We start from the raw sequence: 15,128 nt of genomic DNA, 5'->3' as shown, positions 1-15,128 counted from the left end.
GATTGTCCATGTAATAAAATATCATGATTTTGGAGCTGAAAGCTAAGTTACAGTTTCTTATTTAAGAAATGATAAATAGCAGAACCATGTTTTAACATACCGAAACAATACGATGTGGTTATATGCTTGATTTATGCTCAAACTTTGTCATGTTTTGTTATTCAGGAAATTGTTTTCCAATATTGCAAATTTATATTGAATTAATTTACCAACTCTAACAGGATCAGTATTTTTATGCCCCCACCACTCAGTGGAGGGGACATATAGATTTGGACAAGTCCGTGCATCCGTCTGTGCGTGCGAAAAAAGTTTGTGACCCGCCTAGCTCAAAAAGTATTTGATATAAATTAATGAAACTTTGCATGAGTATTTATCATGATGTGACCTTGCACACTTAACATCCTTTTTTAGATTTTAGCACTAATTACAGAGTTACAGCCCTTGAAAGAGCCAAAATAGTGGATTTTTAGCTCACCTGAGCAATGCTCAGGTGAGTTTTTCTGATCGCCCGATGTCCGGCGTCCGTCGTCCGTCGTCTGTCGTCTGTCGTCCGTCGTCTGTCAACATTTAGCTTGTGTATGCGATAGAGGCTGTATTTTTCAATTAATCTTCATGAATATTGGTCAGAATGATAACCTTGATGAAATCTAGGCCGAGTTCGAAAATGGGTCATCTCGGGTCAAAAACTAGGTCACTAGGTCAAATCAAAGAAAAACCTTGTGTATGCGATAGAGGCTGTATTTTTCATTTAATCTTCATGAATTTTGGTCAGAATGATAACTTTGATGAAATCTAGGCAGAGTTCGAAAATGGGTCATCTCGGGTCAAAAACTAGGTCAGTAGGTCAAATCAAAGAAAAACCTTGTGTATGCGATAGAGGCGGTATTTTTCAATTAATCTTCATGAATATTGGTCAGAATGATAACCTTGATGAAATCTAAGCCGAGTTCGAAAATGGGTCATCTCGGGTCAAAAACTAGGTCACTAGGTCAAATCAAAGAAAAACCTTGTGTATGCGATAGAGGCGGTATTTTTCAATTAATCTTCATGAATATTGGTCAGAATGATAACCTTGATGAAATCTAAGCCGAGTTCGAAAATGGGTCATCTCGGGTCAAAAACTAGGTCACTAGGTCAAATCAAAGAAAAACCTTGTGTATGCGATTGAGGCTGTATTTTTCAATTCTTCTTCATGAATATTGGTCAGAATGATAACCTTGATGAAATTTAGGCCGAGTTTGAAAATGGGTCATCTCGGGTCAAAAACTAGGTCACTAGGTCAAATCAAAGAAAAACCTTGTGTATGCGATAGAGGCTGTATTTTTCAGTTGATCTTCATGAATTTTGGTCAGAATGATTACCTTGATGAAATTTAGACCAAGTTCGAAAATAGGTCATCTGGGGTCAAAAACTAGGTCACTAGGTCATATCACGTAAAAACCTTGTGTATGCGATAGAGGCTGTATTTTTCAATTGATCTTCATGAATTTTGGTCAGAATGATTACCTTGATGAAATTTAGACCAAGTTCGAAAATAGGTCATCTGGGGTCAAAAACTAGGTCACTAGGTCAAATCAAAGAAAAACCTTGTGTATGCAGTAGAGGCTGTATTTTTCAACTGATCTTCATGAAATTTAGCCAGAATGATTACCTTGATAAAATCTAGGCCGTGTTCAAAAATGGGTCATCTCGGGTCAAAAACTAGGTCACTAGGTCAAATCGAAGAAAAACATTGTGTATGCAATAGAGGATGTATTTTTCAATTGATCTGTATGAAATTTGGTCAGAATGATTGTCTTGATGAAATCTAGGTCGATTTTGAATATGGGTTATCTGAGGTCAAAAACTAGGTCACTAGGTCAAATTAAAGAAAAATCTTGTGTATGCGATAGAGACTGTTTTTTTCAATTGATTTTTATGAAATTTGGTCAGGTTGATTGCCTTAATGAAATCTAGGTCGAATTTGAATATGGGTCATCTGAGGTCAAAAACTAGGTCACTTGGTCAAATCAAAGAAAAAACTTCTGTATGTGATAGAGGCTGTATTTTTCAGTTGATCTTCATGAATTTTGGTCAGAATGATTGCCTTGATAAAATCTAGGTCGAGTTTGAACATGGGTCATCTAGGGTCAAAAACTAGGTCATATCTAAGAAAATGCTTGTTTTATCGCAAGAGACCAATTTTTTGGTCCAATCTTAATGAAAATTGGTCAGAATATTTGTTTCCTTGAAATCACTAGGTCAAACATGTTTTACACTGTTATGGAGTGTTTCTTAGGTGAGCGACCTAGGGCCATCTTGGCCCTCTTGTTTGTTTTTGATGCACATGGCTCAAAAAGAATATGGCCTAGAATAATGAATGTTTGTTGAGGCTATATCCCCTTAAGACTGCAAACATTTGAATTATTGCCCCTTATTTGTGACAAATGTACCAGTGGGGGCACACCCTGTGTCCTACAGACACTTTCTAGTTTTAAACATATTATTGTTAGTTTGGATGTATTTTCTCAATTTGGTTATAGATGCCAGTAGTTAAGATACTGGGAATGGTAAAAAGATTAAAGTTCTATGCATTTCATCCTTTTTCTCTTCTCCTGTATCAGATAAATACTTCAATAAATGAAAAGCTTAAATCATTTTGAATTGTCTGAAATGATACGTTATTTAATATCTTCCATTCTACAGCGATACTTTTCCTCAATTGGAGATAAAAATGACGCGGCAGTTTTTCTCATTACATTTTATTGTAAGTCAGAAGACTATTTGATACTATGTTGTTTGCACTTAATGTAAATTGATCAAAGTTTTATCCCCTTGTTTTATACCGTAATTTAATCAGGCAACTAAACATGCAGTTTATACCTGGAAACCAAAAAATGAAATGTTCTCACTGAATCGTACCACCTACTAAGGCTAAGTAAAATATTTTATTTGAGGTACTGTTCAATTCTCCTTGTCTCTATTCTCCACTGTTTTGTCCACTATAGGTCTGGTTTTGGTTCCCTTCTAATTATTTCTTTGAACAAAGTAAAGATGTTTTGAATGATTTTTTTAAGGAAGATTAATTTTTAAATAGTTTTTGGACAAAATTCATATTTGATGGCAAAATAACATTACTTAACCTGCAATATTGAAATATTTAGCAAACAGCAAAGCTAATATTATACAGTTATTGACTCTTGAGCCATTGGATGTGATGTGATATTCACCTGATGATGGCAATATTGACCGAGGCGATAGCCGAGGTCAATATTGCCCTCTTCCGGTGAATATCACATCATATCCAATGGCTCAAGAGTCAGTAACTGTTTTATTATATGTGTTCAGGTTTATGAATAAGTAACTAGTATTTGTTGCAACATATTTAATGTTTGAAAGTAACAATAACTGTCTGAAAACTTATTAAATATTAATTAAATGAAGACACTTAAATTTTTGGAATCATTGAATTGATAAGGCTGTCAAATAGTTGAGCATTGCTGCCCTCCAATAGTTCTTGATAACTTTGAAATTTTAAAGAGTAAAATACTGTGTTTTTAACTATTGCAAATATCACGTTAAACCTTCACACTTAACTTTCAGGTACTAAAAATCAAGATTACAGCATCAAGTTCCATAACCCTTACCTGGATTTTAACTAAATTATCCCTCTTCTCGGACTTAGACAATCTATTTTAAATTTTGGTATACAAATTGCTCTCTCCAAAATCATTGCAGATATTGAATTGAAACTTCATACAAGATATTGAGGTGGATAAAACATGGTGGAGTTGCGTGTCCTATAACTCTAAATTGTATTTTGGCAAAGTTATGCCCCATTTTGGACTTGGTAAATGGAGGTTTAAGTTTCGCATGGAACTTTGCACAGATATTTGGTGCTATTGAACAAGATTACAGCAGCAAGACCGATACCTCTTACATGAATTTTGACAAAATACCTAGAGTCTTTGATAGAAAATCCATTTTATACTCTGTTCAGACTTGAATGACAGAATGTGTTTTAAAACGGTTTTATTTTTTAATCCAGTTTGCGTCCACACACAATGTGTATTAGAATGTGTATTATTTGAAGGTAAAGTGGATTCATAAAATAAAACTAATGTAACATTAAAGCTACCTCCAGAACATTAAAATTTAATCTACATTTATTTGACTAGTGTGAACATACATGTTGAATATTAATCTATTTATGGCTTTCCCACCAAATCTGACATTTTGGCGGGAGAATACCGCTTGTTTATAAACAATGGATTCAGTGATTGTGAATTTTACATCTTCTTCATATATCTGCAGGTCTCCTTGCTTGTTATCTTTTTTGTTTATTACAAATCATTCCCTAAAACAACTATGTTTCTACATCCATCCTTTCTTCCCATAATGCAACAATGCTATAGATATTTGCGACTCTTGCATGTATATACCTTAATCCATATTCTACTGCCTAATGTGAATGCAAACTAGATATAATTACAATGTATATTTAAATGGCTTTTTTTTTAGCTTGACCACCAATTAGAGCCCGCACAGTAATAATACACATGTTCAGTCTGAACAGGGTATCAGTGACAAGTCTTAGAATAGTCCAGCATGCTGTCATGAGACAGCTTTTATTTGGTTTTTGTGTTTACCACCTTCGAAGTTGTGAATATGTAATTGACTAATTGTAATGAATGCTTTCAAAATAAGATTTCTTTGCAAGAATGTCTGTTGTTAGCAATGTAGTAAGACTTTTAAAAAAACTTGAGACATACATTTTCCCTATTGGATTTATCATCTAAAAGCAAAACTTCCCTTCAGTGTTGAAAAGGTGATTTTATTGAAAAGATTTATCAAATAAGAGATTGTAACACCAGGAAGTGTAGTATTTCCTCATTTTAGGACGGAAGAAATTTTCTTCACTTTTCAAAGTTATTAAAGTTTTTTTATTCAAAGAAAAATATATCTATTAATTTGAATTTCTTTTTAAATTCTACTATTTATTGAATTGATATTTTTTCTCGTTCATTTTTAGACTCTTTCAGTGTATTATTAGCTCACCTGTCACGGAGTGACAAGGTGAGCTTTTGTGATCGCTTTTCGTCCGGCGTCTGTAAACTTTTACTTTAAACGACATCACCTCATAAACCGCTAGGCCAATTTCATCCAAACTTCACAGGAATGATCCTTGGATGGCCCCCTTTCAAAATTGTTCAAAGAATTGAATTCCATGCAGAACTCTGGTTGCATGATGGCAACTGAATGGAAATTAAAAAAAAAAATCTTCTTGTCCAAAACCACAGGGCCTAGGGCTTTTATATCTGGTGTGTATCATCATCTAGTGGTCCTCTACCAAAAATGTTCAAATTATCCCCCTAGGGTCAAATATGGCCCCGCCCTGGGGGTCACATGGTTTATATATCTACTTATATAGGGAAAACTTTGAAAATCTTCTTGTACAAAACCACATGGCCTAGGGTTTTGATATTTGGTATGTAGCATCATCTAGTGGTCTCTACCAAGATTGTTCAAATTATCCCCCTAGGGTCAAATATGGCTCCGCCACGGGGGTCACATGGCTTATATAGACTTATATAGGGAAAACTTTGAAAATCTTCTTGTACAAAACCACATGGCCTAGGGGCTTTGATATTTGGTATGTAGCATCATCTAGTGGTCCTCTACCAAGATTGTTCAAATTATCCCCCTAGGGTCAAATATGGCCCCGCCCCGGGGGTCCCAAGTTTTACATAGACTTATATAGGAAAAAAAGTTTAAAAATTTTCTTGTCTGAAACCACAACACTTAGACCTTTGATATTTGGTTTGTAGCATTGTCTTATGGTCCTCAACCAAAATTATTATGTCTCCCCCAGGAGACATATTGTTTTTGCCCTGTCCGTCCGTCCGTCTGTCCGTCCGTCCGTACGTCACACTTCATTTCAGAGCAATAACTGGAGAACCATTTGACCTAGAACCTTCAAACTTTATAGGGTTGTAGGGCTGCTGGAGTAGACGACCCCTATTGTTTTTGGGGTCACTCTGTCAAAGGTCAAGGTCACAGGGACCTGAACATTGAAAACCATTTCCGATCAATAACTAGAGAACCACTTGACCCAGAATGTTGAAATTTCATAGGATGATTGGTCATGAAGAGTAGATGACCCCTATTGATTTTGGGGTCACTCTGTCAAAGGTCAAGGTCACAGGGGCCTGAACATTGAAAACCATTTCCGATCAATAACTGGAGAACCACTTGACCCAGAATGTTGAAACTTCATAAGATGATTGGTCATGAAGAGTAGATGACCCCTATTGATTTTGGGGTCACTCCGTCAAAGGTCAAGGTCACAGGGGCCTGAACATTGAAAACCATTTCCAATCAATAACTGGAGAACCACTTGACCCAGAATGATGAAACTTCATAGGATGATTGGTCATGAAAAGTAGATGACCCCTATTGATTTTGGGGTCACTCCGTCAAAGGTCAAGGTCACAGGGGCCTGAACATTGAAAACTATTTCCGATCAATAACTAGAGAACCACTTGACCCAGAATGTTGAAACTTCATAGGATGATTGATCATGAAGAGTAGATGACCCCTATTGATTTTGGGGTCACTCCATCAAAGGTCAAGGTCACAGGGGCCTGAACATGGAAAACCATTTCCGATCAATAACTGGAGAACCACTTCACCAAGAATGTTGAAACTTCATAGGATGATTGTACCTGCAAAGTAGATGACCCCTATCAATTTTGGGGTCACTCCATTAAAGGTCAAGGTCACAGGGGCCTGAACATTGAAAACCATTTCCGGTCAGTAACTTGAGAACCACTTGACCCAGAATGTTGAAACTTAATAGGATGATTGGTCATGCAAAGTAGATGACCCCTAACGATTTTGGGGTCACTCTGTGAAAGGTCAAGGCCACAGGGGCCTGAACATGGAAAACCATTTCCGGTCAGTAACTTGAGAACCACTTGACCCAGAATGATGAAACTTCATAGGATGATTGGTCATGCAGAGTAGATGACCCCTAACAATTTTGGAGTCACTCTATTAAAGGTCAAGGCCAGAGGGGCCTGAACATGGAAAACCATTTCCAATCAATAACTTGAGAACCTCTCAACCCAGAATGTTGAAACTTCATAGGATGATTGTTCATACAGAGTAAATGACCCCTATTGTTTTTGGGATCACTCCGTTAAAGGTCAAGGTCACAGGGACCTGAACATTGATAACCAGTTCCGATCAATAACTTGAGAACCACTTGACCCAAAATGTTGAAACTTCATAGGATGATTGAACATGCAGAGTAGATGACCCCTATTGATTTTGGAGTCAGTCAATTAAAGGTCAAGGTCACAGTGACCTGTTCATGTAAAATCATTTTTTGGAAATAACTTGAGAACCACTTGACCTACAATGTTGAAACTTAATAGGATGATTGGACATTCAGAGTAGATGACCCCTATTTATTTTGAGGTCACTTGATCAAAGGTCAAGGTCACAGGTGACTTGAGAACCACTAGGCCCAGAGTGCTATTGCAGCCAACCATCAGTGTCTCTTTGACTTTCGCTCCTGACCCCTATTGACTTCTTGCCTATAGGACTTTGCATTTGGGGAGACATGCGCTTTTTTACAAAAGCATTTTCTAGTTCAAATTGTACCCCTTAGGTGAAAAGAGGCCCTGCCTTGGGGGTCCCAAGTTTTATGTAGACTTATATAGGAAAAAGCTTTAAAAATCTTCTTGTCTGAAACCATACAACCTAGGCTTTTGATATTTGATGCATTGTCTAGTAGTCCTCTACCAAAGTTTTTCAAATTATGCCCCTGGGGTTAAAAGGGGCCCCGCCCTGGTGTCACTTAGTTATTATGTGAGTTATATAGGAAAAATACTTAAAAAAATCATGTGATCCTATTTCCAAGACTTTTTATTTTAATTATAATTACCTGATGACCCCAAGTAATATAATGGCACTTGACTGTGACCTTGACCTACTGACCTACTTTCTTGTTTTTTAAGATACAGTCTTGAAATTTTGATGACATACACATTTTGCACACATTTTAATCGTAAAACTGAATTTCATTTACCATGAATGTGACCTACTGACTTTCTTAATATTTTCATCATCAGTTTGACATTTGAAACATGTAGCTCATATTACTCAGGTGAGAGATCCAGGGTCATCCTGACCCTCTTGTTGATTTTAAGACAGGAAAAAACATACATGCGAACAGATATTTTAACTTGACAACTCAGATTACATGCAGATTATCACTATATGATTGCAGGAACAGGTTAGAAGATGGAAAGAAAAAGAAGAAGAATATGAAAGAGAGGAGAAAAAGAAACCAAAGAAACCTAGAAAACCTGGTAACTTAACTGTGCTCTGTGTAGGCAGATAGACAATATTCCTTCTGTTAAAGTTCATATCTGAATTCTGAGCCATGGTAAATCAGCGGTAAGGCCTTGTTTTAATGTTTGATAATTTTCCAAATTGTTCTGCTCAATTTAGTTGCTGCATCCTCTTGTTAGCAATTTAGGGCCTTCTAGGCCATCTTATTTGTGTTTCAATACAAGAATGCTTACTTGTAAACTTAAGAGAATGATTTGTAAAAATAATTATATTTCATATTTCAATTCCAGGTAGCAAAAGAGTTGACTTTTTGAAAGGTGAGGATGGTAATGAATGGGTATGGGTGATGGGTGAATATAAAGATGATAAAACTATAGAACAGATCTTGGAGGAAGAAGCTCAGCGTAAAGCCTTAGAACAAGCGGAAAGGGAAGCGGAGGAACTCAGGTGAGAGATAAATAACTTTGTTTTGCTGTAGGTGATTTGGTAACACCTAAATTTAATTCTTCAGGGGATGCGGAAGTTTTGAGGTAGAGATTCTGGCTCTTTAACTAAAAATCATGTTGAATTCCAGGGATAGTAGACTTTGACTGTAATTTTCACATTCTCTTACAAATAAACAAATACTGGTTTGAAATCTAGGGAGTAGTAATTTAAAGTGGGCTAACATAAATTGTAAGAACTTCATTTGCAACTAATGACATTACTCAAAAAGATTATTCTAAGATAACAGTATGAGGCTGATAATTGAGACACGGCATGGGACAATGAAGTTTTTCAATACATTCTTAGCAGAAATCGTATAACTATGTAAGTGTACTGTAGAGAAGGTCAGGGCATAATGAAAGAAGTTAGAAATGTTAGGCAGCTTAGTTAGCTCAGAACATAAAGCAGAAGACCACGAGTGAAGAGATCCCATTTTTAGCTCACCTGTCACATAGTGACAAGGTGAGCTTTTGTGATCACCCTTCGTCCGTCGTCAGTCCGTGCATCCGTGCGTGCATCAACAATTTCTTGTCTGCACGTAAGTGGTTTCATTTATGATTTTATTTTAACCAAACTTGCACACAACTTGTATCACCATAAGATCACGGTTCCTTTCTTGAACTGGCCAGATCCCGTTATGGGTTCCAAAGTTATGGCCCCTGATAGGGCCAAAATTAGCTATTTTGACCTTGTCTGTACAATAGCAGCTTTATTATGCCCCCCTATGAAGAAAGAGGGGTATATTGTTTTGCAAATGTCGGTCGGTCGGTCGGTCGGAATGTAGACCTATCCGTTTCCGGATGATAACTCAAGAACGCTTGGGCCTAGGATCATGAAAGTTGATAGGGAGGTTGGTCATCACCAGCAGATGACCCCTATTGATTTTGAGGTCTGTATGTCAAAGGTCAAGGTCGCAGTGACCCTGAATATTAAAACGGTTTCCGGATGATAACTCAAGAACTCTTGGGCCTAGGATCATGAAAGTTGATAGGGAGGTTGTTAATGACCAGCAGATGACCCCTATTGATTTTGAGGTCAGTATATTAAATGTCAAGGTCACAGTGACCCTGAACAGTAAAACAGTTTCCGGATGATAACTCAAGAACGCTTAGGCCTAGGGTCACGAAAGTTGATAGGGAGGTTGGTCATGACCAGCAGGTGACCCCTATTGATTTTGAGGTCAGTATGTCAAAGGTCAAGGTCACAGTGACCAAGAACAGTAAAATGGTTTCCAGGCAATAACTCAAGAACGCTTGGGCCTAGTGTCAGGAAAATTGATAGTTAGGTTGGCCATGACCAGCAGATGACCCCTATTGATTTTGAGGTCATTAGGTCAAAGGTCAAGGTCACATTGGCCAGGAACAATTAAATGGTTTCTGATCTTCTTGTCCTAAACCATAGGGTCTAGGGCTTTGATATTTGGTATGTAGCAAAATCTAGTGGTTCTCTACCAAGATTGTTCAGATTATTTCCCTGGGGTCAAATATGGCCCCAGGCCTAGGGTCACATGGTTTATATAGACTTATATAGGAAAAAACTTTGAAAAACCTCTTGTCCAAAACCACAGGGCCTAGGGCTTTGATATTTTGTCTATGACATCATCTAGTGATCCTCTACTAAGATTATTGAAATTATTCCCCTAGGGTCAAATATGGCTACGCCGTGGGGGTCACATGGTTTACATATACTCATATAGGAAAAAACTTTGAAAAACCTCTTGTCCAAAACCACAGGGCCTAGGGCTTTGATATTTTGTCTATGACATCATCTAGTGATCCTCTACTAAGATTATTGAAATTATTCCCCTAGTGTCAAATATGGCTACGCCGTGGGGGTCACAATGTTTACATATACTCATATAGGGAAAAACTTTGAAAATCTTCTTGTCCAAACCACAAAGTCTAAGGCTTTGGCATTTTGTAATGTAGCATCATTTAGTGGTTCTCTACCAAGTTTGTTCAAGTTATCCCTCTTGGGTCAAATATGGCCCTGCCTCAGAGGTCAAATGGTTCATATAGACTTATACAGGAAAATCTTCATGTCCATAACTTACATCATTCAAATTTGGACCACATGTATAATTTTGAGTGGCAAGATGAACCGTGACATGAGTTGAACTTGATCTTGACCTAGTGACCTACTTTCACATTTCTGTACCTACAGCCTTCAAATCCTAGTGACCTAACTAAACTTTCACATTTCTGTACCTACAGCCTTCAAATTTGGACCACATGCATAGGTTTGTGTACTGAAAAAAACTTTGACCTTGTTATTGACCTAGTGACCTACTTTCACATTTTTGAAGGTACAGGCTTCAAATTTGGACCACATGCATAGTTTTTGTTCCAAAATAAAATTTGACCTTGATTTTGACCTAGTGACCTACTTTTACATTTCTCAAGCTACAGCCTTCAAATTTGAACCACAAGCTTAGTATTGTGTACTGAAATGAACTTTGATCTTGAGATTGACCTAGTGACCTACTTTCATATTTCTGAAGGTATAGGCTTCAAATTTGGACCACTTGCATAGTTTTGTGTTCCGAAATAAAATTTTACCTTGATTTTGACCTAGTGACCTATTTTCACATTTCTCAAGCTACAGCCTTCAAATTTGAACCACATGCATAGTTTTGTGTACCGAAATGAACTTTGATCTTGAGATTGACCTAGTGACCTACTTCCACATTTTTGAAGGTACAGGCTTCAAATTTGGACTGCATGCATATTTTTGTGTTCTGAATTGAAATTTTACATTGATTTTTATCTATTACCTACTTTCACATTTCTCAAGCTACAGCCTCCAGATTTGAAGCACATGCATAGTTTTGTCTACCAAAATTAACTTTACCTTGAAATTGATCTAGTGACCTGCTTTCACATTTCTTAAGCCACAGCTTTCAAATTTGGACCACATACACATTGTTTTGTACCTAAATGAAATTTGACCTTGATTTTGACCTTGAGCTAGTCTTGAAATTTGGAACATTCAAAAATGGCTCAGTGGATGGCTCCAAGATCAATCTAAAATCTCTTGTTAGGTTAATAGGTTAAAGGTCAAGGTCAGATTAAACCAGAATGGTAGAACTTTTGTTTACAGTGAGCATACAATTTCTGTTCCTTGTGCAATTACTGATTGCATCAAGGGGGGCATTTCGTGTTCGACAAGCTCTTGTTTATGATTTGATTTTTACCAAACTTGCACACAACTTGTATCACCATAAGATCTTGGTTCCTTTCTTGAACTGGCCAGATTCCATTATGGGTTCCAGAGTTATGACCCCTGAAATGTCCAGAATTAGCTATTTTGACCTTGTCTACACAATAGCAGCTTCATTTATGATTTTATTTTAACCAAACTTGCACACAACATGTATCACTATAAGATCTCGGTTCCTTTCTTGAACTGGCCAGATCCCATCATGGGTTCCTGAGTTATGGCCCCTGATAGGGTCAAAATTAGCTATTTTGACCTTGTCTGCACAATAGCAGCTTCATTTATGATTTGAATTTAATCAAACTTGCACAAAACTTGTGTCACCATAAGATCTCGGTTCCTTTCTTGAACCAGCCAGATCCCTTAATGGGTTCCAGAGTTATGGCCCCTGAAAGGGCCAAAATTAGCTATTTTGACCTTGTCTGCACGATAGCAGCTTCATTTATGATTTGATTTTAACCAAACTTGCACACAACTTGTATCACCACAAGATCTTGCTTCCTTTCTTCAACTGGCCAGATTCCATCATGGGTTCCAGAGTTATGGCCCCTTAAAGTTCCAAAATTGGCCATTTTGGCTTTTGCAGCCATATAGAGACTTCATTTATGGTTTTATTTGATACAAACTTCCAAAATATCTTCAACAACAATAAATCTTGGATTCCATGACAAATCAGATCCAATCATAGGTTCCAGTTATTTTATATCTGATTACCTCCCCTGATTGTAATCAAAATGGATTTATATCAGTAAGTACTTACAGGACTTATTTGAAATTTCATTATTGTTATTAGTTGGACTGAGACAATCAGGGTAGATAACTATGGACTGATTTTATGTCAAATAACCTCCCTTTATTTCAAATTAAAATTGTTATATCTCCATAACTAATGAAGATACTGATCTGAAATTTCATGTATGTCAACAGATTTATTTGGTAGATCCTTCTTTTGTCCACTTACAATATTTATTTTTTTAATTACTTCCCTTTTACGTTACTATAAATAGCTTATTTTTAGTAACTTTCTTATTATTGGCCGTAGGGAAAACAAGAGACCAGTTTTCTGTGGTACAACATGGTTGGTACCTCCAATTTTTAGGTGTATTTTAACATATCTATACCTTGTAAGATTTTTTTTTTCTTTTTCGTTAAATTTCTGTCCTTTGTTGTTCCTGTCCTTTGGACTTAGATATTTTTTCTGAGGACCTTCTTGTCCTCAAGTGCAATGATAACAGGTGAGCGATATAGGGCTATCATGGCCCTCTTGTTAAGCTAAGGGTATGGCATGTTCTACATGACAATCATTTTGGAAGGAGATCTTACGTTCTAAAGTTGGTTGCCTAGAACTCACAGTTGCTTGTTAACTTGTGTGGGTTTCTTTTTAAGTGGGACCTGCATTTTCATAGATAAATTCTTGAAAGAGAAAAGAATCAAATTTTGCAAGAAAGCTTCAATATAGATTAAAAAATGGAAAAAAAGTCACATTTGCAAGAAGACTTCAACTCCGATTAACCAAATTTACAAACTTTGCCTCCAGAAATTACCGTTTGTCAAATATTGCAAAACTCAGAAGAGGCCCTTAACAGCATTTTACTCTGACTCTTGTTGGGTTTATGTTATGGCATTTATTTTGATATAGGAAAAGGGAAGAGGAAGAAATAAAGAGAAAAATAGAAGAAGAAAAGAAACGGTTAGAAGAAGAAAGGGAAAAAGAAAGAAAGTAAGTGAAAAGTGTTCCTCTTTTTCGAAATTATAAATGGAAGTTTTAAATACAGTTTTCAATGGATCTTCATTTTATAAGAATTTGTAAAAATGAAATGTTCACTGGTTTAATAGAGTAATATGTTTGTGACTTGTAGATGAGTGCTGGATAGTAAATAATGAAATGTAAATAATGACTGCATTTGAAATACTTCCATGGATTACATGGATTTTAATGAGTAAAGTTTGAGTAAATCTTTTCAGACGTTTAGAGGAGGAGGCACTGTACCAGTCTATCAAGGAAGCACGTCTGTTAGCGCAGAAAGCGGAGGAGGAGAGAAAGAAGAGAGAGGAAGAAGAACAAAGAAAGCTAAGAGAACTTCAGGTATTGAACAGAATGTTATAATTTCAGTTAAAGCAAGAAATTGTACCAGCCTGGACATTTTGAAGCAATAACATCATGCTAACCGTATTACAAAATGGGTAAAATTGGGTTGAATCGTTTGAAAAGAAATGAATTGATAAGAAAATTTGTTTATTTTATTACTCGAAATTTACACATATTTATTTCTATAATATATAGTTCTGTATCATAATCATAATACAACGAGATGTATATAATGCACTGCATAATATCACACGACTAACTTTAACGTACACTATCAACGAACAGTAATTAAACTAAGGTTGAAATGAATTGGCCGCTCAAAAAATTATCAAAAGTTTCATACTAACGCAACGCAAATGCAATAACGCAGTGTTAAACGGTTCAGATTACCGCAAATGACTGTCTAACTAAAGATTCCATCCATCGCTGGCTAACCTCAGCGCATGGATAAAAACCTCAACCCGCACCACTGTACGGCAAAGCCAGCACTGCAACGCAATATTGGAATTACCAAGTACTAAGGCCAAAACCAATGACGCAATACTCCTGTGCAAATAGTGTATGATACATCTCCCAGTTAGTGTTCTGATCAAAGGTCAGCCTACCCTGACGGCTGCCCTGTCACGAGAAGTAAGACCCTAATCAGATTTAAAATTTAGAAAATAAGACACGCCTGATCCCCTCTCAGAAGATTGAAGAGTGACATATTTTAAATTATAGATATATCTTAAAATAATTTCTTAGATATATTGTCCATTGTTTACTCCTTAAAGTTTCACAAAGCAAACACACTTGCACTTATCAAGTAAACCTGTCTTTTGAATTAAAATAATTAAAGCCGTAGTAACCTAAACATTTACAAATGAAACTGTATATGTGTCCATACACTGCTACTGAATAGCAAAACGTTTATACTTTAAGTCCCAGCTCACGATTCAACGTCATTTAAACATCCCAGCTGGGTCGACTTGTTCTCATTGCAGTGCTCATACATCTC

At 36.6% G+C, this 15,128-nt stretch overlaps 1 protein-coding gene across 1 annotated transcript in view; it reads left to right on the top strand.

Annotated features, from left to right (window-relative positions):
- The window catches only part of LOC123564639 (SH2 domain-containing protein 4B-like), a 55,408-nt gene that overhangs the window by 15,011 nt on the left and 25,269 nt on the right, over positions 1–15,128 (top strand). The window contains exons 3-6 of the mRNA XM_045358362.2: positions 8,276–8,357; positions 8,631–8,787; positions 13,682–13,762; positions 14,008–14,128. Coding sequence (XP_045214297.2) covers positions 8,276–8,357; positions 8,631–8,787; positions 13,682–13,762; positions 14,008–14,128 — 441 coding nt within the window. The remainder of the gene's footprint in view (positions 1–8,275; positions 8,358–8,630; positions 8,788–13,681; positions 13,763–14,007; positions 14,129–15,128) is intronic.

Source organism: Mercenaria mercenaria, chromosome 2, assembly GCF_021730395.1.
Source record: "Mercenaria mercenaria strain notata chromosome 2, MADL_Memer_1, whole genome shotgun sequence".
NCBI lineage: Eukaryota > Metazoa > Mollusca > Bivalvia > Venerida > Veneridae > Mercenaria > Mercenaria mercenaria.
This window is presented reverse-complemented; position numbering and strand designations above follow the sequence as displayed.